Here is a 27,310-nt window from a genome sequence, read left to right as displayed (position 1 = left end):
TGTCCTGGGAGTGTTTGATGGGGACAGTGTAGAGGGAGCTTTACTCTGTATCTAACCCCGTGCTGTACCTGTCCTGGGAGTGTTTGATGGGGACAGTTTAGAGGGCGCTTTACTCTGTATCTAACCCCGTGCTGTACCTGTCCTGGGAGTGTTTGGTGGGGACAGTGCAGAGGGAGCTTTACTCTGTAACTAACCCCGTGCTGTACCTGTCCTGGGAGTGTTTGATGGGGACAGTTTAGAGGGAGCTTTACTCTGTATCAATCCCCGTGCTGTACCTGTCCTGGGAGTGTTTGATGGGGACAGTGTAGAGGGAGCTTTACTCTGTATCTAACCCCGTGCTGTACCTGTCCTGGGAGTGTTTGATGGGGACAGTGTAGAGGGAACTTTACTCTGTATCTAGCCCCGTGCTGTACCTGTCCTGGGAGTGTTTGATGGGGACAGTGTAGAGGGAGCTTTACTCTGTAACTAACCCCGTGCTTTACCTGTCCTGGGAGTGTTTGATGGGGACAGTGTAGAGGGAGCTGTGTATCTAACCCCGTGCTGTACCTGTCCTGGGAGTGTTTGATGGGGACAGTGTAGAGGGAGCTTTACTCTGAATCTAACCCCGTGCTGTACCTGTCCTGGGAGTGTTGATGGGGACAGTGTAGAGGGAGCTTTACTCTGTATCTAACCCCGTGCTGTACCTGTCCTGGGAGTGTTTAATGGGGACAGTGTAGAGGGAGCTTTGCTCTGTATCTAACCCCGTGCTGTACCTTTCCTGGGAGTGTTTGATGGGGACAGTGTAGAGGGAGCTTTACTCTGTATCTAACCCCGTGCTGTACCTGTCCTGGGAGTGTTTGATGGGGACAGTTTAGAGGGAGCTTTACTCTGTATCTAACCCCGTGCTGTACCTGTCCTGGGAGTGTTTGATGGGGACAGTGTAGAGGGAGCTTTACTCTGTAACTAACCCCGTGCTGTACCTGTCCTGGGAGTGTTTGATGGGGACAGTTTAGAGGGAGCTTTACTCTGTATCTATCCCCGTGCTGTACCTGTCCTGGGAGTGTTTGATGGGGACAGTGTAGAGGGTGCTTTACTCTGTATCTAACCCCGTGCTGTACCTGTCCTGGGAGTGTTTGATGGGGACAGTGTAGAGGGAGCTTTACTCTGTATCTAACCCCGTGCTGTACCTGTCCTGGGAGTGTTTGATGGGGACAGTGTAGAGGGAGCTTTACTCTGTATCTAACCCCGTGCTGTACCTGTCCTGGGTGTGTTTGATGGGGACAGTGTAGAGGGAGCTTTACTCTGTATCTAACCCCGTGCTGTACCTGTCCTGGGAGTGTTTGATGGGGACAGTGTAGAGGGAACTTTACTCTGTATCTAACCCCGTGCTGTACCTGTCCTGGGAGTGTTTGATGGGGACAGTGTAGAGGGAGCTTTACTCTGTAACTAACCCCGTGCTTTACCTGTCCTGGGAGTGTTTGATGGGGACAGTGTAGAGGGAGCTTTACTCTGTATCTAACCCCGTGCTGTACCTGTCCTGGGAGTGTTTGATGGGGACAGTGTAGAGGGAGCTTTACTCTGTATCTAACCCCATGCTGTACCTGTCCTGGGAGTGTTTGATGGGGACAGTGTAGAGGGAGCTTTACTCTGTATCTAACACCGTGCTGTACCTGTCCTGGGAGTGTTTGATGGGGACAGTGTAGAGGGAGCTTTACTCTGTATCTAACCCCGTGCTGTACCTGTCCTGGGAGTGTTTGATGGGGACAGTGTAGAGGGAGCTTTACTCTGTATCTAACCCCGTGCTGTACCTGTCCTGGGTGTGTTGTCGCTGAGTTACATTCCCCAATGCAAATGCAGGGACGAAAACCCTTTGCCGACAGAGGTGTGATCAGGAATTGGGCGTGGTGCAGCCTGACTGAAGCTTGTTTTCTTGTCTCTGTTCAGACTGGAATCTGCCTGCCCAGTGCCATCAGACACAGCAGGTTCAGCGGATTATCTCTCGCTGCAGCTGCCACATGTACTATGTCAGTTACAGCCATGATATCGAGCCAGAGCTGGCAACGCAGATCAAACCACCCGAGATTCAGGAGGACCAGAAAGAAGATTTGCTGAAGAAACAAAATGGTGAGTGTGAGAATTGAGACATTTGCCGGTGATCATAAACTCAGCCAGAAATCCTGAGACATCATGGAAGTAAACGAGCTGTATGGAGCATGTTTCAAGATTAGGAAGGAAGCAATTCTCTCCCACACTTGTACAGAGGGCATCAGATTGAATCTGGGTATTGTGGTGGGTGTGGGAAGTAGCTGCTGCCTTTCAGAGAGGAACTGCACAGAGTTCTGCCAAGAAAGGGGGAGCGGAGCGCAAACGAGACAAACAATAGTTTTTAAACATTTCTGGGGAGAGGGGAACTGAGTGGCAAGAAATAATGGTGCAGCAGGGGACGTCACCACAATATTTGGATGTGGCTTCGTTGGCAGAATAGCAGCCATTGCACATAATTCAGGCCAGCCATCAGCCAATACCCATCGGCCACAAGCTGTAAATCTCTCAACCTCTACACCTTGTCTTTGACGACCCGTTTGGTGATTCTGTCTGAATCACTTTGTCCCCACACTGCTGTGATGTGGAAATTCAGCTTCATGCCAGTGTCGGATGCTGGTTTAATGGATCAGAGTGAGTGCTGAACAGGTAGAACATAGAACACTACAGCGCAGTACGGGCCCTTCGGCCCTCCATGTTGCGCCGACCTGTGAAACCATCTGAAGCCTATCTGACCTACACTATTCCATTTTCATCCATATGTCTATCCAGTGACCACTTAAATGCCCTTAAAGTTGGCGAGTCTACTACTGTTGCAGGCAGGGCGTTCCACACCCCTACTACTCTCTGAGTAAAGAAACTGCCTCTGACATCTGTCCTATATCTACCACCCCTCAATTTAAAGCTATGTCCCCTCGTGTTGGTCATCACCATCCCAGGATAAAGGTAGGGCACCTTCTCCAGAAAACAGAGGCTGTTTAGCACAGGGCTAAATCGCTGGCTTTGAAAGCAGGCCAGCAGCACGGTTCGATTCCTGTAACAGCCTTCCCGAACAGGCGCCGGAATGTGGCGACTAGGGGCTTTTCACAGTAACTTCATTTGAAGCCTACTCGTGACAATAAGCGATTTTCATTTCATTTCAGAAGGCTTGGGATGGCCGAATCGGGGTATCTCTCCCTCTCGGGTAGGCGTGGAGTAGATGTTTCCACTTAGGCAGGAGACCAGAACCAAGGGCCAGAATACAAGGTAGTCCTCTGGAAGTCAGGAGAAACTTCTTTACCCAGAGGAGGGTGAGAATGCGTAACTCACTCCCAAAGGGAGTGCTTCAGATGAATAATATTGTGACATTGTAGGGAAGCTGGATAAACACATAAGACCATAAGAATTAGGCCACTCGGCCCATCGAGTCTGCTCCGCCACTCAATCATGGCTGATATGTTCTCATCTCCATTCTCCTACCTTCTCCCCGTAACTCCTGATCCCCCTATTAATCAAGAACCTATCTATCTCTGTCTTAAAGTCACTCAGTGATTTGGCCTCCACAGCCTCCTGCGGGAATTCGCCACCCTCTGGCTGAAGAAATTCCTCCTCGATTCTGTTTTAATCTGAGATGTTGTCCTCTGGTTCTAGTTTTTCCTACAAGTGGAAACATCCTCTCCACGTCCACTCTATCCAGGCCTCGCAGTATCCTGTAAGTTTCAATAAGATCCCCCCTCATCCTTCTAAACTCCAATGCGTACAGACCCAGAGTCCTCAACCGTTCCTCATGCGACAGGTTCTTCATTCCAGGGATCATTCTTGTGAACCTCCTCTGGATCCTTTCCAAGGCCAGCACATCCTTAGATACGGGGCCCAAAACTGCTCACAATACTACAAATGGGGTCTTACCAGAGCCTTATACAGCCTCAGAGGTACATTAGTGAGAAAGGATATAACGATGGGGTGGAGGTGGCTGGTACAGAGCAGAAGCACTCTGTGCTGTAAATTCGATGTAATGCAGAAAATGCGTGCTCATATCGCACATTGTTGGAGTCAGAATTTGAACTTGGGTTTTGAAGGAAGTGGGCGTGAGACTGCCAGATGCTCATTAGATCTCATCTGGTTCGCTCAAGAAGGGAAATCTGCCAGCCTTACCTGGCCAGGCCTACATGTGACTCCAGACCCATGTCAATGTGGTCAGCTCCTATCTGCCCTGTGAAATGGCCCAGCAAGCCGCTGGGTTGTATTATCCCCACCATCCGCAGTTCAAGAAGGGAGCCCATTAGCACCTTCCCAGGGAAACTAGGAGTGTGCAATAAATAGAGTGAATAGTGTCTTTCAAAGAGTTGGGTGCAGGCGGGGTTTGTGGTTTTTAACTTATTGATAAATGGCAGAAAACCGAGTCTTATGAGTGCAGCAGAATTAAACCTCCAACTAAATAGAGGCCAGTTATAGAACACATTCATCCACATCGAATCAATCCCAGTTACCTAGCGCTGTTTAATAAGAATCTGGCATGAAGCTGTCATTTAAAAAAACCAACGTGTTGACCAGTGCGCTTCAAGGAAGGAGACCAGGGGGTTATTGCGTGGTGAATGTCGACAGTAACCTCCCCAAGGCTGGGGCCTGTGGTCTCACTTTATGGAGCCCCCACTTCCCCATTCCCCCAACAGAACCTTGCAGCCAGACAGACCGGATAGGCTCCAATCCTCAGCATTGCAGCCAGCTAGTCAGTCACAGGGTGATTGTCTTTGTCTCAATGTGTTAGTCTCCCTTTATTTGTGTTTTGTTTTCTGTGCCTCTCTTAATCTGAATGCAACTGGATTTAGGTGCTGTGGACACCTTCACCTTGATCCATCATGACCTTGAGATATCCACCAACCCAGTTCAGTACGCCATGATCCTGGATATTGTCAACAACTTACTGCTGCTCGTCGAGCCGAAACGTAAAGTACGTTGCCTGCAGAGATTGCCAAGTGTGGGATCGTTAGTTCCTGGAGTGTGCGTCCATGATTGTCAAATCCTAGAGTATACGTGTGTGCCAGAGGTCAAGCCTGTGTCCAGCATTGTCGGTCGCTGAATGTGTGTGGTTTGAATCCCACCAACACTGTGAGTTGAAGGTTGTGTGAATGAGTGCAGGGCTACATGTGGCCAATTCACCCATACTGCACCATTGCTCCCGCTCCGCAACCACCTCCCACCCAATCTTCATCTCACCCAGTGAGGCCGAGTCGGGATTCACGGATGTACAGTTCAGGACTTGGGGGCGGGGGAGGGGGAGGGGGCAAAGGCAGAACAAGGTGATGTCACGCAATACTGAATAACCCAACATAACCCATGTAATTCATACCCCAGTGAGAGTCAGCGTGTGTGGGACCCGTACCCCAGTGAGAGTCAGTGTGTGTGGGACCCGTACCCCAGTGAGAGTCAGTGTGTGTGGGACCCCTCCCCCAGTGAGAGTCAGTGTGTGTGGGACCCCTACCCCACTGAGAGTCAGTGTGTGTGGGACCCCTCCCCCAGTGAGAGTCAGTGTGTGTGGGACCCCTACCCCAGTGAGAGTCAGTGTGTGTGGGACCCGTACCCCAGTGACAGTCAGTGTGTGTGGGACCCCTACCCCAGTGAGAGTCAGTGTGTGTGGGACCCGTACCCCAGTGGGAGTCAGTGTGTGTGGGACCCGTACCCCAGTGAGAGTCAGTGTGTGGGGCCCGTACCCCAGTGAGAGTCAGTGTGTGTGGGACCCGTACCCCAGTGAGAGTCAGTGTGTGTGGGACCCGTACCCCAGTGAGAGTCAGTGTGTGTGGGACCCTTACCCCAGTGAGAGTCAGTGTGTGTGGGACCCTTACCCCAGTGAGAGTCAGTGTGTGTGGGACCCGTACCCCAGTGAGAGTCAGTGTGTGTGGGACCCATACCCCAGTGAGAGTCAGTGTGTGTGGGACCCGTACCCCAGTGAGAGTCAGTGTGTGTGGGACCCATACCCCAGTGAGAGTCAGTGTGTGTGGGACCCCAGTGAGAGTCAGTGTATGTGGGACCCGTACCCCAGTGAGAGTCAGTGTGTGTGGGACCCGTACCCCAGTGAGAGTCAGTGTGTGTGGGACCCGTACCCCAGTGAGAGTCAGTGTGTATGGGACCCATTCCCCAGTGAGAGTCAGTGTGTGTGGGACCCGTACCCCAGTGAGAGTCAGTGTGTGTGGGACCCCTACCCCAGTGAGAGTCAGTGTGTGTGGGACCCGTACCCCAGTGAGAGTCAGTGTGTGTGGGACCCCTACCCCAGTGAGAGTCAGTGTGTGGGGAACCCGTACCCCAGTGAGAGTCAGTGTGTGTGGGACCCGTACCCCAGTGAGAGTCAGTGTGTGTGGGACCTGTACCCCAGTGAGAGTCAGTGTGTGTGGGACCCGTACCCCAGTGAGAGTCAGTGTGTGTGGGACCCGTACCCCAGTGAGAGTCAGTGTGTGTGGGACCCGTACCCCAGTGAGAGTCAGTGTGTGTGGGACCCGTACCCCAGTGAGAGTCAGTGTGTGTGGGACCCGTACCCCAGTGAGAGTCAGTGTGTGTGGGACCCGTACCCCAGTGAGAGTCAGTGTGTGTGGGACCCCTACCCCAGTGAGAGTCAGTGTGTGTGGGACCCGTACCCCAGTGAGAGTCAGTGTGTGTGGGACCCCTACCCCAGTGAGAGTCAGTGTGTGTGGGACCCGTACCCCAGTGAGAGTCAGTGTGTGTGGGACCCGTACCCCAGTGAGAGTCGGTGTGTGTGGGACCCGTACCCCAGAGAGAGTCAGTGTGTGTGGGACCCGTACCCCAGTGAGAGTCAGTGTGTGTGGGACCCGTACCCCAGTGAGAGTCAGTATGTGTGGGACCCGTACCCCAGTGAGAGTCAGTATGTGTGGGACCCGTACCCCAGTGAGAGTCAGTGTGTGTGGGACCCGTACCCCAGTGAGAGTCAGTATGTGTGGGACCCCAGTGAGAGTCAGTATGTGTGGGACCCCAGTGAGAGTCAGTGCGTGTGGGACCCCAGTGAGAGTCAGTGTGTGTGGGACCCTGTACCCCAGTGAGAGTCAGTGTGTGTAGGACCCGTACCCCAGTGAGAGTCAGTGTGTGTGGGACCCGTACCCCAGTGAGAGTCAGTGTGTGTGGGACCCGTACCCCAGTGAGAGTCAGTGTGTGTGGGACCCGTACCCCAGTGAGAGTCAGTGTGTGTGGGACACCAGTGAGAGTCAGTGCGTGTGGGACCCCAGTGAGAGTCAGTGTGTGTGGGACCCCAGTGAGAGTCAGTGTGTGTGGGACCCGTACCCCAGTGAGAGTCAGTATGTGTGGGACCCTGTACCCCAGTGAGAGTCAGTGTGTGTGGGACCCGTACCCCAGTGAGAGTCAGTGTGTGTGGGACCCGTACCCCAGTGAGAGTCAGTGTGTGTGGGACCCGTACCCCAGTGAGAGTCAGTGTGTGTGGGACCCGTACCCCAGTGAGAGTCAGTGTGTGTGGGACCCGTACCCCAGTGAGAGTCAGTGTGTGTGGGACCCGTACCCCAGTGAGAGTCAGTATGTGTGGGACCCGTACCCCAGTGAGAGTCAGTGTGTGTGGGACCTGTACCCCAGTGAGAGTCAGTATGTGTGGGACCCATACCCCAGTGAGAGTCAGTGTGTGTGGGACCCGTACCCCAGTGAGAGTCAGTGTGTGTGGGACCCGTACCCCAGTGAGAGTCAGTGTGTGTGGGACCCGTACCCCAGTGAGAGTCAGTGTGTGTGGGACCCGTACCCCAGTGAGAGTCAGTATGTGTGGGACCCATACCCCAGTGAGAGTCAGTGTGTGTGGGACCCGTACCCCAGTGAGAGTCAGTGTGTGTGGGACCCGTACCCCAGTGAGAGTCAGTGTGTGTGGGACCCGTACCCCAGTGAGAGTCAGTGTGTGGGACCCGTACCCCAGTGAGAGTCAGTGTGTGTGGGACCCCTACCCCAGTGAGAGTCAGTGTGTGTGGGACCCGTACCCCAGTGAGAGTCAGTGTGTGTGGGACCCGTACCCCAGTGAGAGTCAGTGTGTGTGGAACCCGTACCCCAGTGAGAGTCAGTGTGTGTGGGACCCGTACCCCAGTGAGAGTCAGTGTGTGTGGGACCCGTACCCCAGTGAGAGTCAGTGTGTGTGGGACCCCTACCCCAGTGAGAGTCAGTGTGTGTGGGACCCGTACCCCAGTGAGAGTCAGTGTGTGGGACCCGTACCCCAGTGAGAGTCAGTGTGTGTGGGACCTGTACCCCAGTGAGAGTCAGTGTGTGTGGAACCCGTACCCCAGTGAGTCAGTGTGTGTGGGACCCGTACCCCAGTGAGTCAGTGTGTGTGGGACCCATACCCCAGTGAGAGTCAGTGTGTGTGGGACCCGTACCCCAGTGAGAGTCAGTGTGTGTGGGACCCGTACCCCAGTGAGAGTCAGTGTGTGTGGGACCCGTACCCCAGTGAGAGTCAGTGTGTGTGGGACCCGTACCCCAGTGAGAGTGAGTGTGTGTGGGACCCCAGTGAGAGTCAGTGTATGTGGGACCCGTACCCCAGTGAGAGTCAGTGTGTGTGGGACCCGTACCCCAGTGAGAGTCAGTGTGTGTGGGACCCGTACCCCAGTGAGAGTCAGTGTGTGTGGGACCCGTACCCCAGTGAGAGTCAGTATGTGTGGGACCCGTACCCCAGTGAGAGTCAGTGTGTGTGGGACCTGTACCCCAGTGAGAGTCAGTGTGTGTGGAACCCGTACCCCAGTGAGTCAGTGTGTGTGGGACCCCTACCCCAGTGAGAGTCAGTGTGTGTGGGACCCGTACCCCAGTGGGAGTCAGTGTGTGTGGGACCCGTACCCCAGTGAGAGTCAGTGTGTGGGGCCCGTACCCCAGTGAGAGTCAGTGTGTGTGGGACCCGTACCCCAGTGAGAGTCAGTGTGTGTGGGACCCGTACCCCAGTGAGAGTCAGTGTGTGTGGAACCCTTACCCCAGTGAGAGTCAGTGTGTGTGGGACCCTTACCCCAGTGAGAGTCAGTGTGTGTGGGACCCGTACCCCAGTGAGAGTCAGTGTGTGTGGGACCCATACCCCAGTGAGAGTCAGTGTGTGTGGGACCCGTACCCCAGTGAGAGTCAGTGTGTGTGGGACCCATACCCCAGTGAGAGTCAGTGTGTGTGGGACCCCAGTGAGAGTCAGTGTATGTGGGACCCGTACCCCAGTGAGAGTCAGTGTGTGTGGGACCCGTACCCCAGTGAGAGTCAGTGTGTGTGGGACCCGTACCCCAGTGAGAGTCAGTGTGTATGGGACCCATTCCCCAGTGAGAGTCAGTGTGTGTGGGACCCGTACCCCAGTGAGAGTCAGTGTGTGTGGGACCCCTACCCCAGTGAGAGTCAGTGTGTGTGGGACCCGTACCCCAGTGAGAGTCAGTGTGTGTGGGACCCCTACCCCAGTGAGAGTCAGTGTGTGGGGAACCCGTACCCCAGTGAGAGTCAGTGTGTGTGGGACCCGTACCCCAGTGAGAGTCAGTGTGTGTGGGACCTGTACCCCAGTGAGAGTCAGTGTGTGTGGGACCCGTACCCCAGTGAGAGTCAGTGTGTGTGGGACCCGTACCCCAGTGAGAGTCAGTGTGTGTGGGACCCGTACCCCAGTGAGAGTCAGTGTGTGTGGGACCCGTACCCCAGTGAGAGTCAGTGTGTGTGGGACCCGTACCCCAGTGAGAGTCAGTGTGTGTGGGACCCGTACCCCAGTGAGAGTCAGTGTGTGTGGGACCCCTACCCCAGTGAGAGTCAGTGTGTGTGGGACCGTACCCCAGTGAGAGTCAGTGTGTGTGGGACCCCTACCCCAGTGAGAGTCAGTGTGTGTGGGACCCGTACCCCAGTGAGAGTCGGTGTGTGTGGGACCCGTACCCCAGTGAGAGTCAGTGTGTGTGGGACCCGTACCCCAGTGAGAGTCGGTGTGTGTGGGACCCGTACCCCAGAGAGAGTCAGTGTGTGTGGGACCTGTACCCCAGTGAGAGTCAGTGTGTGTGGGACCCGTACCCCAGTGAGAGTCAGTATGTGTGGGACCCGTACCCCAGTGAGAGTCAGTATGTGTGGGACCCGTACCCCAGTGAGAGTCAGTGTGTGTGGGACCCGTACCCCAGTGAGAGTCAGTATGTGTGGGACCCCAGTGAGAGTCAGTATGTGTGGGACCCCAGTGAGAGTCAGTGCGTGTGGGACCCCAGTGAGAGTCAGTGTGTGTGGGACCCTGTACCCCAGTGAGAGTCAGTGTGTGTAGGACCCGTACCCCAGTGAGAGTCAGTGTGTGTGGGACCCATACCCCAGTGAGAGTCAGTGTGTGTGGGACCCGTACCCCAGTGAGAGTCAGTGTGTGTGGGACCCGTACCCCAGTGAGAGTCAGTGTGTGTGGGACCCGTACCCCAGTGAGAGTCAGTGTGTGTGGGACCCGTACCCCAGTGAGAGTCAGTATGTGTGGGACCCATACCCCAGTGAGAGTCAGTGTGTGTGGGACCCGTACCCCAGTGAGAGTCAGTGTGTGTGGGACCCGTACCCCAGTGAGAGTCAGTGTGTGTGGGACCCGTACCCCAGTGAGAGTCAGTGTGTGGGACCCGTACCCCAGTGAGAGTCAGTGTGTGTGGGACCCCTACCCCAGTGAGAGTCAGTGTGTGTGGGACCCGTACCCCAGTGAGAGTCAGTGTGTGTGGGACCCGTACCCCAGTGAGAGTCAGTGTGTGTGGAACCCGTACCCCAGTGAGAGTCAGTGTGTGTGGGACCCGTACCCCAGTGAGAGTCAGTGTGTGTGGGACCCGTACCCCAGTGAGAGTCAGTGTGTGTGGGACCCCTACCCCAGTGAGAGTCAGTGTGTGTGGGACCCGTACCCCAGTGAGAGTCAGTGTGTGGGACCCGTACCCCAGTGAGAGTCAGTGTGTGTGGGACCTGTACCCCAGTGAGAGTCAGTGTGTGTGGAACCCGTACCCCAGTGAGTCAGTGTGTGTGGGACCCGTACCCCAGTGAGTCAGTGTGTGTGGGACCCATACCCCAGTGAGAGTCAGTGTGTGTGGGACCCGTACCCCAGTGAGAGTCAGTGTGTGTGGGACCCGTACCCCAGTGAGAGTCAGTGTGTGTGGGACCCGTACCCCAGTGAGAGTCAGTGTGTGTGGGACCCGTACCCCAGTGAGAGTGAGTGTGTGTGGGACCCCAGTGAGAGTCAGTGTATGTGGGACCCGTACCCCAGTGAGAGTCAGTGTGTGTGGGACCCGTACCCCAGTGAGAGTCAGTGTGTGTGGGACCCGTACCCCAGTGAGAGTCAGTGTGTGTGGGACCCGTACCCCAGTGAGAGTCAGTATGTGTGGGACCCGTACCCCAGTGAGAGTCAGTGTGTGTGGGACCCGTACCCCAGTGAGAGTCAGTGTGTGTGGGACCTGTACCCCAGTGAGAGTCAGTGTGTGTGGGACCTGTACCCCAGTGAGAGTCAGTGTGTGTGGAACCCGTACCCCAGTGAGTCAGTGTGTGTGGGACCCCTACCCCAGTGAGAGTCAGTGTGTGTGGGACCCGTACCCCAGTGGGAGTCAGTGTGTGTGGGACCCGTACCCCAGTGAGAGTCAGTGTGTGGGGCCCGTACCCCAGTGAGAGTCAGTGTGTGTGGGACCCGTACCCCAGTGAGAGTCAGTGTGTGTGGGACCCGTACCCCAGTGAGAGTCAGTGTGTGTGGGACCCTTACCCCAGTGAGAGTCAGTGTGTGTGGGACCCTTACCCCAGTGAGAGTCAGTGTGTGTGGGACCCGTACCCCAGTGAGAGTCAGTGTGTGTGGGACCCATACCCCAGTGAGAGTCAGTGTGTGTGGGACCCGTACCCCAGTGAGAGTCAGTGTGTGTGGGACCCATACCCCAGTGAGAGTCAGTGTGTGTGGGACCCCAGTGAGAGTCAGTGTATGTGGGACCCGTACCCCAGTGAGAGTCAGTGTGTGTGGGACCCGTACCCCAGTGAGAGTCAGTGTGTGTGGGACCCGTACCCCAGTGAGAGTCAGTGTGTGTGGGACCCATTCCCCAGTGAGAGTCAGTGTGTGTGGGACCCGTACCCCAGTGAGAGTCAGTGTGTGTGGGACCCCTACCCCAGTGAGAGTCAGTGTGTGTGGGACCCGTACCCCAGTGAGAGTCAGTGTGTGTGGGACCCCTACCCCAGTGAGAGTCAGTGTGTGGGGAACCCGTACCCCAGTGAGAGTCAGTGTGTGTGGGACCCGTACCCCAGTGAGAGTCAGTGTGTGTGGGACCTGTACCCCAGTGAGAGTCAGTGTGTGTGGGACCCGTACCCCAGTGAGAGTCAGTGTGTGTGGGACCCCTACCCCAGTGAGAGTCAGTGTGTGTGGGACCCGTACCCCAGTGAGAGTCAGTGTGTGTGGGACCCCTACCCCAGTGAGAGTCAGTGTGTGTGGGACCCGTACCCCAGTGAGAGTCAGTGTGTGTGGGACCCGTACCCCAGTGAGAGTCGGTGTGTGTGGGACCCGTACCCCAGAGAGAGTCAGTGTGTGTGGGACCTGTACCCCAGTGAGAGTCAGTGTGTGTGGGACCCGTACCCCAGTGAGAGTCAGTATGTGTGGGACCCGTACCCCAGTGAGAGTCAGTGTGTGTGGGACCCGTACCCCAGTGAGAGTCAGTGTGTGTGGGACCCGTACCCCAGTGAGAGTCAGTATGTGTGGGACCCCAGTGAGAGTCAGTATGTGTGGGACCCCAGTGAGAGTCAGTGCGTGTGGGACCCCAGTGAGAGTCAGTGTGTGTGGGACCCTGTACCCCAGTGAGAGTCAGTGTGTGTAGGACCCGTACCCCAGTGAGAGTCAGTGTGTGTGGGACCCGTACCCCAGTGAGAGTCAGTGTGTGTGGGACCCGTACCCCAGTGAGAGTCAGTGTGTGTGGGACCCGTACCCCAGTGAGAGTCAGTGTGTGTGGGACACCAGTGAGAGTCAGTGCGTGTGGGACCCCAGTGAGAGTCAGTGTGTGTGGGACCCCAGTGAGAGTCAGTGTGTGTGGGACCCGTACCCCAGTGAGAGTCAGTATGTGTGGGACCCTGTACCCCAGTGAGAGTCAGTGTGTGTGGGACCCGTACCCCAGTGAGAGTCAGTGTGTGTGGGACCCGTACCCCAGTGAGAGTCAGTGTGTGTGGGACCCGTACCCCAGTGAGAGTCAGTGTGTGTGGGACCCGTACCCCAGTGAGAGTCAGTGTGTGTGGGACCCGTACCCCAGTGAGAGTCAGTGTGTGTGGGACCCGTACCCCAGTGAGAGTCAGTATGTGTGGGACCCGTACCCCAGTGAGAGTCAGTGTGTGTGGGACCTGTACCCCAGTGAGAGTCAGTATGTGTGGGACCCATACCCCAGTGAGAGTCAGTGTGTGTGGGACCCGTACCCCAGTGAGAGTCAGTGTGTGTGGGACCCGTACCCCAGTGAGAGTCAGTGTGTGTGGGACCCGTACCCCAGTGAGAGTCAGTGTGTGTGGGACCCGTACCCCAGTGAGAGTCAGTATGTGTGGGACCCATACCCCAGTGAGAGTCAGTGTGTGTGGGACCCGTACCCCAGTGAGAGTCAGTGTGTGTGGGACCCGTACCCCAGTGAGAGTCAGTGTGTGTGGGACCCGTACCCCAGTGAGAGTCAGTGTGTGTGGGACCCGTACCCCAGTGAGAGTCAGTGTGTGTGGGACCCCTACCCCAGTGAGAGTCAGTGTGTGTGGGACCCGTACCCCAGTGAGAGTCAGTGTGTGTGGGACCCGTACCCCAGTGAGAGTCAGTGTGTGTGGAACCCGTACCCCAGTGAGAGTCAGTGTGTGTGGGACCCGTACCCCAGTGAGAGTCAGTGTGTGTGGGACCCGTACCCCAGTGAGAGTCAGTGTGTGTGGGACCCCTACCCCAGTGAGAGTCAGTGTGTGTGGGACCCGTACCCCAGTGAGAGTCAGTGTGTGGGACCCGTACCCCAGTGAGAGTCAGTGTGTGTGGGACCTGTACCCCAGTGAGAGTCAGTGTGTGTGGAACCCGTACCCCAGTGAGTCAGTGTGTGTGGGACCCGTACCCCAGTGAGTCAGTGTGTGTGGGACCCATACCCCAGTGAGAGTCAGTGTGTGTGGGACCCGTACCCCAGTGAGAGTCAGTGTGTGTGGGACCCGTACCCCAGTGAGAGTCAGTGTGTGTGGGACCCGTACCCCAGTGAGAGTCAGTGTGTGTGGGACCCGTACCCCAGTGAGAGTGAGTGTGTGTGGGACCCCAGTGAGAGTCAGTGTATGTGGGACCCGTACCCCAGTGAGAGTCAGTGTGTGTGGGACCCATACCCCAGTGAGAGTCAGTGTGTGGGGCCCGTACCCCAGTGAGAGTCAGTGTGTGTGGGACCCGTACCCCAGTGAGAGTCAGTGTGTGGGGCCCGTACCCCAGTGAGAGTCAGTGTGTGTGGGACCCGTACCCCAGTGAGAGTCAGTGTGTGTGGGACCCCTACCCCAGTGAGAGTCAGTGTGTGTGGGACCCGTACCCCAGTGAGAGTCAGTGTGTGTGGGACCCGTACCCCAGTGAGAGTCAGTGTGTGTGGGACCCCAGTGAGAGTCAGTGTGTGTGGGACCCGTACCCCAGTGAGAGTCAGTGTGTGTGGGACCCGTACCCCAGTGAGAGTCAGTGTGTGTGGGACCCGTACCCCAGTGAGAGTCAGTGTGTGTGGGACCCGTACCCCAGTGAGAGTGAGTGTGTGTGGGACCCCAGTGAGAGTCAGTGTGTGTGGGACCCGTACCCCAGTGAGAGTCAGTGTGTGTGGGACCCATACCCCAGTGAGAGTCAGTGTGTGTGGGACCCGTACCCCAGTGAGAGTCAGTGTGTGGGGCCCGTACCCCAGTGAGAGTCAGTGTGTGTGGGACCCGTACCCCAGTGAGAGTCAGTGTGTGGGGCCCGTACCCCAGTGAGAGTCAGTGTGTGTGGGACCCCTACCCCAGTGAGAGTCAGTGTGTGTGGGACCCGTACCCCAGTGAGAGTCAGTGTGTGTGGGACCCGTACCCCAGTGAGAGTCAGTGTGTGTGGGACCCGTACCCCAGCGAGAGTCAGTGTGTGTGGGACCCCGTACCCCAGAGAGAGTCAGTGTGTGTGGGACCCCTACCCCAGTGAGAGTCAGTGTGTGTGGGACCCGTACCCCAGTGAGAGTCAGTGTGTGTGGAACCCGTACCCCAGTGAGAGTCAGTGTGTGTGGGACCCGTGCCCCAGTGAGAGTCAGTGTGTGTGGGACCCGTGCCCCAGTGAGAGTCAGTGTGTGTGGGGCCCGTACCCCAGTGAGAGTCAGTGTGTGTGGGACCCGTACCCCAGTGAGAGTCAGTGTGTGTGGGACCCCTACCCCAGTGAGAGTCAGTGTGTGTGGGACCCGTGCCCCAGTGAGAGTCAGTGTGTGTGGGACCCGTACCCCAGTGAGAGTCAGTGTGTGTGGGACCCGTACCCCAGTGAGAGTCAGTGTGTGTGGAACCCGTACCCCAGTGAGAGTCAGTGTGTGTGGGACCCGTACCCCAGTGAGAGTCAGTGTGTGTGGGACCCGTACCCCAGTGAGAGTCAGTGTGTGTGGGACCCCTACCCCAGTGAGAGTCAGTGTGTGTGGGACCCGTACCCCAGTGAGAGTCAGTGTGTGGGACCCGTACCCCAGTGAGAGTCAGTGTGTGTGGGACCCGTACCCCAGTGAGAGTCAGTGTGTGTGGAACCCGTACCCCAGTGAGTCAGTGTGTGTGGGACCCGTACCCCAGTGAGTCAGTGTGTGTGGGACCCATACCCCAGTGAGAGTCAGTGTGTGTGGGACCCGTACCCCAGTGAGAGTCAGTGTGTGTGGGACCCGTACCCCAGTGAGAGTCAGTGTGTGTGGGACCCGTACCCCAGTGAGAGTCAGTGTGTGTGGGACCCGTACCCCAGTGAGAGTGAGTGTGTGTGGGACCCCAGTGAGAGTCAGTGTGTGTGGGACCCGTACCCCAGTGAGAGTCAGTGTGTGTGGGACCCATACCCCAGTGAGAGTCAGTGTGTGGGGCCCGTACCCCAGTGAGAGTCAGTGTGTGTGGGACCCGTACCCCAGTGAGAGTCAGTGTGTGGGGCCCGTACCCCAGTGAGAGTCAGTGTGTGTGGGACCCGTACCCCAGTGAGAGTCAGTGTGTGTGGGACCCCTACCCCAGTGAGAGTCAGTGTGTGTGGGACCCGTACCCCAGTGAGAGTCAGTGTGTGTGGGACCCGTACCCCAGTGAGAGTCAGTGTGTGTGGGACCCCAGTGAGAGTCAGTGTGTGTGGGACCCGTACCCCAGTGAGAGTCAGTGTGTGTGGGACCCGTACCCCAGTGAGAGTCAGTGTGTGTGGGACCCGTACCCCAGTGAGAGTCAGTGTGTGTGGGACCCGTACCCCAGTGAGAGTGAGTGTGTGTGGGACCCCAGTGAGAGTCAGTGTGTGTGGGACCCGTACCCCAGTGAGAGTCAGTGTGTGTGGGACCCATACCCCAGTGAGAGTCAGTGTGTGTGGGACCCGTACCCCAGTGAGAGTCAGTGTGTGGGGCCCGTACCCCAGTGAGAGTCAGTGTGTGGGGCCCGTACCCCAGTGAGAGTCAGTGTGTGTGGGACCCGTACCCCAGTGAGAGTCAGTGTGTGTGGGACCCCTACCCCAGTGAGAGTCAGTGTGTGTGGGACCCGTACCCCAGTGAGAGTCAGTGTGTGTGGGACCCGTACCCCAGTGAGAGTCAGTGTGTGTGGGACCCGTACCCCAGCGAGAGTCAGTGTGTGTGGGACCTGTACCCCAGAGAGAGTCAGTGTGTGTGGGACCCCTACCCCAGTGAGAGTCAGTGTGTGTGGGACCCGTACCCCAGTGAGAGTCAGTGTGTGTGGAACCCGTACCCCAGTGAGAGTCAGTGTGTGTGGGACCCGTGCCCCAGTGAGAGTCAGTGTGTGTGGGACCCGTGCCCCAGTGAGAGTCAGTGTGTGTGGGGCCCGTACCCCAGTGAGAGTCAGTGTGTGTGGGACCCGTACCCCAGTGAGAGTCAGTGTGTGTGGGACCCCTACCCCAGTGAGAGTCAGTGTGTGTGGGACCCGTGCCCCAGTGAGAGTCAGTGTGTGTGGGACCCGTGCCCCAGTGAGAGTCAGTGTGTGTGCAGAGGGAGGGCTGATGCTGCCGCCATCCCTAGGCTGAGATATCTTGTGTGCCTGGTGCGTTGCAGGAACACAGTGAACGAAAACAGAGAGTCCGTTTCCAGCTGGAGATTTCCAGTAATCCCGAGGAGCAGAGGAACAGCATCCTCCATCTTCAGGACGCTGTGAGGAAGCACGTTACCCAGATACGGCAGCTTGAGAAACAAATCTACCTGATCATGAAGGTAACCAAGCCTTTTGTATTACCCGTGGACAGTCAGCAGCAATACTGAGCCTGTCCCATTCCCAGCGCTCTGTCTACAAACACAACCTTTAAGGATATAAATGTGTTGGGCGCGGTTCAAAGGAGGTTTACCAATTGATACCTAGAATGAGCAGGCTCGGCTTGAGGGTTAGAGAATCTGAGCTTGTATCCATTGGAGTTTCGAAGAGTGAGGGGTGACTTGATTGAATGGTCTTGACGAGGTGGACGTGGAAAGGATGTTTCCTCCTGTGGGTGAGGCCAGAAGCCGGGGGCAGGTTTTAAAATTCGGGGTCCCCCTTTTAGGACAGAGATGAGGAGATTGATTTAATCTCGGAGGGTAATGAAACTTTGGAAACCCCTGCTCAGAATGTGGTGCAAGCAGGTTATTGAATATTTTATGGAATATTTTTAAGGCAGAAGTAGATAGATTCTGGTTAGACAAGAGAAGCAAAAAGGTAGATGGGAAGGTGGAATTTGAAACACACACAGATGAGCCAGGTTCTGATTGAATGGCAGAGAAGGCTCGATGAGCTGACCCTGACAGTGCAGCACTCCCTCAGTACTGACCCTCTGACAGTGCACCACTCCCTCAGTACTGACCCTCTGACAGTGCAGCACTCCCTCAGTACTGACCCTCTGACAGTGCGGCACTCCCTCAGTACTGACCCTCTGACAATGCGGCACTCCCTCAGTACTGACCCTCTGACAGTGCAGCACTCCCTCAGTACTGACCCTCTGACAGTGCACCACTCCCTCAGTACTGACCCTCTGACAATGCGGCACTCCCTCAGTACTGACCCTCTGACAGTGCAGCACTCCCTCAGTACTGACCCTCTGACAGTGCACCACTCCCTCAGTACTGACCCTCTGACAGTGCGGCACTCCCTCAGTACTGACCCTCTGACAGTGCAGCACTCCCTCAGTACTGACCCTCTGACAGTGCGGCACTCCCTCAGTACTGACCCTCTGACAGTGCACCACTCCCTCAGTACTGACCCTCTGACAGTGCGGCACTCCCTCAGTACTGACCCTCTGACAGTGCGGCACTCCCTCAGTACTGACCCTCTGACAGTGCAGCACTCCCTCAGTACTGACCCTCTGTCAGTGCGGCACTCCCTCAGTACTGACCCTCTGACAGTGCAGCACTCCCTCAGTACTGACCCTCTGACAGTGCAGCACTCCCTCAGTACTGACCCTCTGACAGTGCGGCACTCCCTCAGTTTTTCCTTGCGAGTCAACCAGGACTATTTGCTGAAATCTCTGGAGTGAGACTTGATTGTATGACCGTCTTAATCTTTAAGATCAGAGTAACCCACTCAGCCATAATATCAGTGTTCTACTGAGTTGTGTGAGGAGATAGTATGCTGGCTGTGGATTGTTGGTCTCTCTTTCTCTCCAAGTCACTACAGGATGACCTCAGGAGCAACGTGCTGATGAAACAGAGCCAAGACTTGCAGACAGGGTTGCACCAGGAGAAGATGGATCTTCAGGCTAAGAGCGAGGAGCTCAACATCCTCATCAGGCAAGTGCAGAGCTCTCACTTAGTGCTGGATTTAACTGGGTGAAATGAAATGAAAATCGTTATGGTAGCCCCTAGTCTCCACATTCCGACGTCTGTTCGGGGAGGCTGGTACGGGAATTGAACCGTGCTGCTGGCCTGCCTTGGTCTGCTTTAAAAGCCAGCGATTTAGCCCTGTGCTAAACTGGTCCCCATTCCACTGCCCCCCCCTCCCCCCCACCAGTCATGTTTATTACACAGTACTGTGCACTGGCCCATTACACAATCCCATACGTTGTTGCTCGTTCTGGTGAGTGAGTTACACTCAATTGGCTCTGTTTTATAACCTTTGCTCTAGAGTCGCCAGGTATCTTTATGATACCGCCACGAGGTCAAGTTCAAGTGCTGATCAATAACTCGGTACACCAATTAGTAAGGTTCAAATCAAAACACGTTTATTATATACACAGTTAATCGCTACTCATGCATAAACACTACAAAGCTAGACTATCTCTACCACTACAGGCCAATACTTATCTTTGGAAAAGAACCCACTGGGTCTGGGAACAATGTCCTCTTGTTGACTCCTGGGCTGCAGGCTTCCAACTGGTACGGACTAAGGGTCAGGAGCGCCTATCTCGTAGCGTGCGTTGACTGGATACTTGGTGGTGCAGCTGTTAGCTAGGCCTCTCCTTCTCACGGTCAAGAGTTCTTCCAAGCTGCTAAGATGTTCTGCTGGGAGGGCCGGCTAAGAGACTGAATTGAACTTGGGACCTGTCTTTTATAGGCCCCAGGGGCTTCCCGCCCTTTTGGGCGGATCCCGTTCCTGCCTCCAATCGATTGGATCACGTACCAATCGATCGGTTTGAATTCCCCAATACTGGGGCTGTTCCCTGATCGCTGGGCGTTCCTTGGGTGCTCGATAGCCTCTTTTGTCTTGGACTCCTGCTGGAGCCTAGGAGTCTGACTTGTTATTGAGTATCTCAAATGTAGCTAATTGTTCCCTGGGATCGCTCATCAATATGCAGATTCCTGCTGGTTTCAGTGCTGTCTGCTTTCTGCAGACTGAATACACAAAGGAACTCTGCAAAACTGCTTGTTTTTCGAATGCTGTCTATTTTTCCCTGCATTCTTTGCGAATCTCCATTTTAAACTAGGGAAGTGGCCAACCCAGGTGGCTACAACGTAGACCCGGTCATATATATTGTGTCCCACAAGCTACACTGACGTCCTCACTTGTTGTAGTCTTTCAAGATTAGCTACATCCAGTGACCTTGTTATTCCCGGGCAGAATAACGATGTTTGGTAATTCCTCCATTAGTGTCACCCAGAGTTTGTGTGTCAGCCGTGTCTCTGACCTCTGAAGCACAAGGTTCCCAGTTCAAGTCTCATTCCAGGATTTTGAGTGCAAAAATCAAGGCTGACCTTCTGGTGCTGCACTGTGGGAATGCTGCACTGTGGGAATGCTGTACTGTGGGAATGCTGTACTGTGGGAATGCTGCACTGTTGGAGATGCTGCACTGTGGGAATGCTGTACTGTGGGAATGCTGTACTGTTGGAGATGCTGTACTGTTGGAGATGCTGCACTGTGGGAATGCTGCACTGTGGGAATGCTGCACTGTGGGAATGCTGTACTGTGGGAACGCTGTACTGTGGGAACGCTGCACTGTTGGAGATGCTGTACTGTGGGAACGCTGCACTGTGGGAATGCTGCACTGTTGGAGATGCTGTACTGTGGGAATGCTGCACTGTGGGAACGCTGTACTGTGGGAACGCTGCACTGTTGGAGATGTTGTACTGTGGGAATGCTGCACTGTTGGAGATGCTGTACTGTGGGAATGCTGCACTGTGGGAATGCTGTACTGTGAGAATGCTGTACTGTGGGAATGCTGTACTGTGGGAATGCTGCACTGTGGGAATGTTGTACTGTGGGAATGCTGCACTGTTGGAGATGCTGTACTGTGGGAATGCTGCACTGTTGGAGATGCTGTACTGTGGGAATGCTGCACTGTGGGAATGCTGCACTGTGGGAACGCTGTACTGTGGGAACGCTGCACTGTTGGAGATGCTGTACTGTGGGAACGCTGCACTGTGGGAATGCTGCACTGTTGGAGATGCTGCACTGTGGGAATGCTGCACTGTGGGAACGCTGTACTGTGGGAACGCTGCACTGTTGGAGATGCTGTACTGTGGGAATGCTGCACTGTGGGAATGCTGCACTGTGGGAATGCTGCACTGTTGGAGATGCTGTACTGTGGGAATGCTGCACTGTGGGAATGCTGCACTGTTGGAGATGCTGTACTGTGGGAATGCTGCAGTGTTGGAGATGCTGTACTGTGGGAATGCTGCACTGTGGGAATGCTGCACTGTTGGAGATGCTGTACTGTTGGAGATGCTGTACTGTGGGAATGCTGCACTGTGGGAATGCTGCACTGTGGGAATGCTGCACTGTGGGAATGCTGTACTGTGGGAACGCTGTACTGTGGGAACGCTGCACTGTTGGAGATGCTGCACTGTTGGAGATGCTGCACTGTGGGAACGCTGCACTGTGGGAATGCTGTACTGTGGGAATGCTGCACTGTTGGAGATGCTGTACTGTGGGAACGCTGCACTGTGGGAATGCTGCACTGTTGGAGATGCTGTACTGTGGGAATGCTGCACTGTGGGAATGCTGCACTGTGGGAATGCTGCACTGTGGGAATGCTGTACTGTGGGAACGCTGTACTGTGGGAACGCTGCACTGTTGGAGATGCTGCACTGTTGGAGATGCTGCACTGTTGGAGATGCTGTACTGTGGGAACGCTGCACTGTGGGAATGCTGCACTGTTGGAGATGCTGTACTGTGGGAATGCTGCACTGTGGGAACGCTGTACTGTGGGAACGCTGCACTGTTGGAGATGTTGTACTGTGAGAATGCTGCACTGTGGGAATGCTGCACTGTGGGAATGCTGTACTGTTGGAGATGCTGTACTGTGGGAATGCTGCACTGTGGGAATGCTGCACTGTGGGAATGCTGCACTGTGGGAATGCTGTACTGTTGGAGATGCTGTACTGTGAGAATGCTGCACTGTGAGAATGCTGCACTGTGGGAATGCTGTACTGTGGGAATGCTGCACTGTGGGAATGCTGCACTGTGGGAATGCTGCACTGTTGGAGATGCTGTATTGTGGGAATGCTGCACTGTGGGAATGCTGCACTGTGGGAATGCTGCACTGTGGGAACGCTGCACTGTTGGAGATGCTGTACTGTGGGAATGCTGTACTGTGGGAACGCTGTACTGTGGGAACGCTGCACTGTGGGAATGCTGCACTGTTGGAGATGCTGTACTGTGGGAATGCTGCACTGTGGGAATGCTGCACTGTGGGAATGCTGCACTGTGGGAATGCTGTACTGTGGGAATGCTGCACTGTTGGAGATGCTGCACTGTTGGAGATGCTGTACTGTGGGAATGCTGCACTGTTGGAGATGCTGCACTGTTGGAGATGCTGCACTGTTGGAGATGCTGCACTGTTGGAGATGCTGCACTGTTGGAGATGCTGCACTGTTGGAGATGCTGCACTGTTGGAGATGCTGCACTGTGGGAATGCTGCACTGTGGGAATGCTGCACTGTGGGAATGCTGCACTGTGGGAATGCTGCACTGTTGGAGATGCTGGGCTGGACTCTCCGTTTTTGGGGCTAAGTGCAGGTGCCGGCGTGGGAATAGTGCCGATTTACGACTCCAAAATGTGCGGCGAGCCCTCACCGATTCTGGGACCGGTGAGGGGCTAGCAGCCGCGCTGGGTCAAATTCCCGGTTCCCGTGCCAAAAATGGCCGGGTCCATGGCCGCGCATGTACACGGCGACGACCTGCAGCTGCCACGCCATACAACATGGTGCCAGCTGTGCGTGTACCTGACCTGCCACCAGTCCCCCCAGCCTACACGGAAGCCCCCCCCCCCCCCCCCCCCCCGGCCAGCAACACCGCTCCCGGCCGACTGTGGCGGTGCTGGACACAGTCCGTGGCCGCCACGCCGGCTTCCCGACCGCACAGACCATGCAGTCGTGATCTCGGCCCATCGGGGAGGGCCATCGGCTGTTCCAATGGCGTGCGACGCGCAACGCAATAACGCCATTTTGGAGGGGGCGGAGAATCGAAAACCAGTGTCAAACTGCTGCCGCCCCCGATTTGGGTGTCAGAAGGGATTCTGCACCCGATCTCCGATTACAATATCGGGGTCAGGCAACGGAGAATCTAGCCCCCTGTCTTTGAGAGGAATCATCTGGCTGCTCAGATGGGTGTAAAATATCCCACGGCCATTATTTTGAAGGATGGCAGTGGAGATCTCCGCGTTGTCCCGGCCGATATTTATCCCATCACAAAATATTGATTATCTGATGTTTCTGGGCGCTCTCTCTCTCTCTTTCTCTCTCTCGGTGCAAATTGGCTGCTACATTTCCTGCTTTTCAGCAGCGACTACACCAGTTACCATAAACCATAAAGCACATTGAGATGTCTGGTGGTTGTGGAAAACACTATATAAATGCAAACCTTTCTTGGGATGGCAGAGGTTGATTTTATTCACAGAATCTGTCTTTTGTAACTATCCTCCACTTGCTGTACTTTCCTGGTGCAATGGCTCTGCTTTGACCAGGAGATGTCACTCTAGTTCTGATCGTGAGTTCTAGCTGGTGCAGTGCATACTGACTCTTTTTAAATAGACTCTGTAGACTGTTTGCTGCAGGGCATTGTTTAAACACACATTGTTTGCTGAGTAAATAGATTTTTTCCTGTGAGTGTTGCCATAAGGCCCACACATGCTCCAACTCCTTGGTTCTAGCACATCTTGTCAATAGACATTCTGCATTTCTTTTACTGACTTCACCTTGTGATTGTGAGCAGAACGGCAGCAGTGGTAACCTTGGTTCTTCAATTTCCACTTTTGCCTGTTTGCACACTCCACCCGTCTTGGAAACGAACACACCTGGGGTGTTAAACAAAGAACAGTGAGTGGATGGAGTAAGTTTCCCGGAGGGGTGATTGCTGCTGGTCAGTTGGGATTGGGCGTGCACTAGCCTGATTCCAGGACTTTTTCAGTCCCTGGGTGGCATGCGTCAGGGTACAGCACTGGGCCCAACCCCCAGTAATCAATGACTGCATGTCTTTATATATAGGAACGGGGAGAGGCCATTCAGCCCCTTGAACCTGGCCCATCATTCAATTGGATCATGACTTCAACTGCATTCACCTGCAGCCAACTCTGATTATATCACTGGAGGTCTCATCGCATGACCTGCCCCAACTAGGCGACCAGCAAGTCCACACTTGTCATCTACACCTTCCCTGCGCCAGTTGTACAGCAAAAAGATGCCGTACCCAGTTGGATGACGAGTGACTGTGACTCAAACAGCCCTTTGTTCCCATTCTCAATATCTTTATATTCTGGTGGAAGAGAAATGTCCAACGAAAAGCCATTGGCAAATAGGGTTAAGGAAAATTCCAAGGCTTTTTACACGTACATAAAAAGCAAGAGGGTAGCCAGCGAAAGGGTTGGCCCACTGAAGGATCGGCAAGGGAATCTATGTGTGGAGCCAGAGGAAATGGGCGAGGTACTAAATGAATACTTTGCATCAGTATTCACCAAAGAGAAGGAATTACATAGAATTTACAGTGCAGAAGGAGGCCATTTGGCCCATCGAGTCTGCACCAGCTCCTGGCAAGAGCACCCTACCCAAGGTCAACACCTCCACCCTATCCCCATAACCCAGTAACCCCACCCAACACTAAGGGCAATTTTGGACACTAAGGGCAATTTATCATGTCCAATCCACCTAACCTGCACATCTTTGGACTGTGGGAGGAAACCGGAGCACCCGGAGGAAACCCACGCACACACGGGGAGGATGTGCAGACTCTGCACAGACAGTGACCCAAGCCGGAATCGAACCTGGGACCCAGGAGCTGTGAAGCGATTGTGCTTTCCACAAAGCTACCGTGCTGCCCCTTACATCAGTGGTAGGGAAATTACTGGAGAGAGTTCTTCGAGACGGGATCTACTCCCATTGGTGGAGTTGAGTCTGGAGAAGGGTGTGTAGATAGCCTGGGTCACATTGAGATCCAAAAAGACGAAGTGCTGGGCGTCTTGAAAAATATTAAGGTGTATAAGTCCTAATGGGATCTACCCCAGAATACTGAAGGAGGCAAGAGAGAAAATTGCTGAGGCCTTGACAGAAATCTTTGGATCCTCACTGTCTTCAGGTGATGTCCCAGAGGACTGGAGAATAGTCAATGTTGTTCCTTTGTTTAAGAAGGGTAGCAAGGATAATTCAGGGAACTACAGGCCAGTGAGCCTTACATCAGTGGTAGGGAAATTACTGGAGAGAGTTCTTCGAGACAGGATCTACCCCCATTTGGAAGCAAATGGACGTATTAGCGAGAGGCAGCATGGTTTTGTGAAGGGGAGGTTGTGTCTCACTAACTTGAGGGAGTTTTTTGAGGAGGTCGCAAAGATGATTGATGCAGGTAGGACAGTGGATGTTGGCTATATGGACTTCAGTAAGGCCTTTGACAAGGTCCCTCATGGCAGACTGGTACAAAAGGTGAAGTCACATGGGATCAGAGGTGAGCTGGCAAGATGGATACAGAACTAGCTAGGTCATAGAAGGCAGAGAGTAGCAATGGAAGGGTGCTTTTCTGATTGGAGGACTGTGACTAGTGGTGTTCCGCAGGGATCAGTGCTGGGACCTTTGCTGTTCGTAGTATATATAAATGATTTGGAGGAAAATGTAACTGGGTCTGATTAGTAAGTTTGTGGATGACACAAAGGTTGGTGGAATTGCGGATAGCGATGAGGACTGTCAGAAGATACAGCAGGATTTAGATTGTTTGGAGACTTGGGCGGAGAGATGGCAGATGGAGTTTAATCCGGACAAATGTGAGGTAATGCATTTTGGAAGGTCTAATGCAGGTAGGGAATATACAGTGAATGGTAGAACCCTCAAGAGTATTGACAGTCAGAGAGATCTAGGTTACAGGTCCACAGGTCACTGAAAGGGGCAACACAGGTGGAGACGGTAGTCAAGAAGGCATACGGCATGCTTGCCTTAATTGGCCGGGGCATTGAGTATAGAAATTGGCAAGTCATGTTGCAGCTGTATAGACCTTAGTTCGGCCACACTTGGGGTACAGTGTTCAATTCTGGTCGCCACACTACCAGAAGGATGTGGAGGCTTTAGAAAGGGTGCAGAAGAGATTTACCAGGATGTTGCCTGGTATGGAGGGCATTAGCTATGAGGAGAGGTTGAATAAACTTGGTTTGTTCTCACTGGAACGACGGAGGTTGAGGGGCGACCTGATAGAGGTCTACAAAATTATGAGGGGCATAGACAGAGTGTTTAGTCAGAAACTTTTTCCCAAGGTAGAGGGGTCAATTACTAGGGGGCATAGGTTTATTCAATGACTACCTTCTCCACCTGTGTTGCCCCTTTCAGTGACCTGTGGACCTGTACACCTAGATCTCTCTGACTTTCAATAGTCTTGAGGGACCAGAAGTCATTTCTCTCTCTCTACCCCATTGAACCATTTAATCAGCAACATCTCAGTTCCATCCCCCCTGAGCTGGGCTGCCTGGTCCTGTCGCTTGGATTTTTCCCACACCTCGTTCAGGGTCCTAATCAACAACAAAAAAGACTGTCTAGTTACAAAACTGCTGTTTAAATTATCTTTTGGATTGTTCAGCATGATCCCCTTTCTCTATCCTAAGGCATCCCAATGTGTTTCTCATTGTGGAATTATAGTTGGAAACTTTAATATATGTTACAAAATACTTCACTGGCTGGACCAGACTTGACAGCTAACCTGCGCTCAGCAAGCTCCCATTAACAATAGACCAGCAATCCCTGCATCTCTGCCACGTCACAGGGTCTCGTTTGCCACGCCCCATGATCTGCTGACTCTTGACCCTGTCTGACCCCGTGACCCTGTGCCTTTCAGGTGCTTTAAGGACTTCCAGCTGCAGCGAGCGAACAAGCTGGAGCTGCGTAAACAGCAGGAGGATGTCAGTGTGGTGAGGCGGACTGAGATTTACTTCGCCCAGGCACGCTGGAGGCTAACCGAGGAGGACGGGCAACTCGGCATTGCTGAGCTGGAGCTACAGCGGTTCCTGTACAGCAAGGTAATGGGAACAGGCGTGGGGACTGGAGGCCAATCGAGGAGGGGGCGTGGGGCCTGGGGGTAAATAGCGGGTGGGGACTGGGGATCAGTACAGGGCTGGCAAACGATTCAGGCTACTGGGGACTAAGGGAACTCATTGTGATGGGTTACCGAATGTATAAATATCAGGATTTCTAGGACAACTCAGGACCATCAGTCCCAGATTCCTGAACTGCACCACCTCATCCTATCTCTCAACCTCACTTCCTCACCTTCTCCCCATCACTGATCCATGAGGGAGGTTGCAATTAGCGTCACGCACACAACACACACGGCCGGGGGTGGGGGGGGGGGGGGGG

At 54.6% G+C, this 27,310-nt stretch overlaps 1 protein-coding gene across 1 annotated transcript in view; it reads left to right on the top strand.

Moving 5' to 3' along the window:
• Positions 1-27,310, top strand: part of LOC119974352 (protein KIAA0100-like) — a 28,933-nt gene that overhangs the window by 920 nt on the left and 703 nt on the right. Inside the window, exons 2-6 of the mRNA XM_038813123.1 lie at positions 1,924-2,103; positions 4,830-4,951; positions 17,148-17,303; positions 18,724-18,845; positions 26,793-26,973. Coding sequence (XP_038669051.1) covers positions 1,924-2,103; positions 4,830-4,951; positions 17,148-17,303; positions 18,724-18,845; positions 26,793-26,973 — 761 coding nt within the window. The remainder of the gene's footprint in view (positions 1-1,923; positions 2,104-4,829; positions 4,952-17,147; positions 17,304-18,723; positions 18,846-26,792; positions 26,974-27,310) is intronic.

The sequence above is a fragment of the Scyliorhinus canicula genome, chromosome 12, assembly GCF_902713615.1.
Source record: "Scyliorhinus canicula chromosome 12, sScyCan1.1, whole genome shotgun sequence".
NCBI classification, from domain to species: Eukaryota; Metazoa; Chordata; class Chondrichthyes; order Carcharhiniformes; family Scyliorhinidae; genus Scyliorhinus; species Scyliorhinus canicula.
The sequence above is the reverse complement of the archived record's forward strand: the minus strand, read 5'-3'. Positions and strand labels throughout refer to the sequence as shown.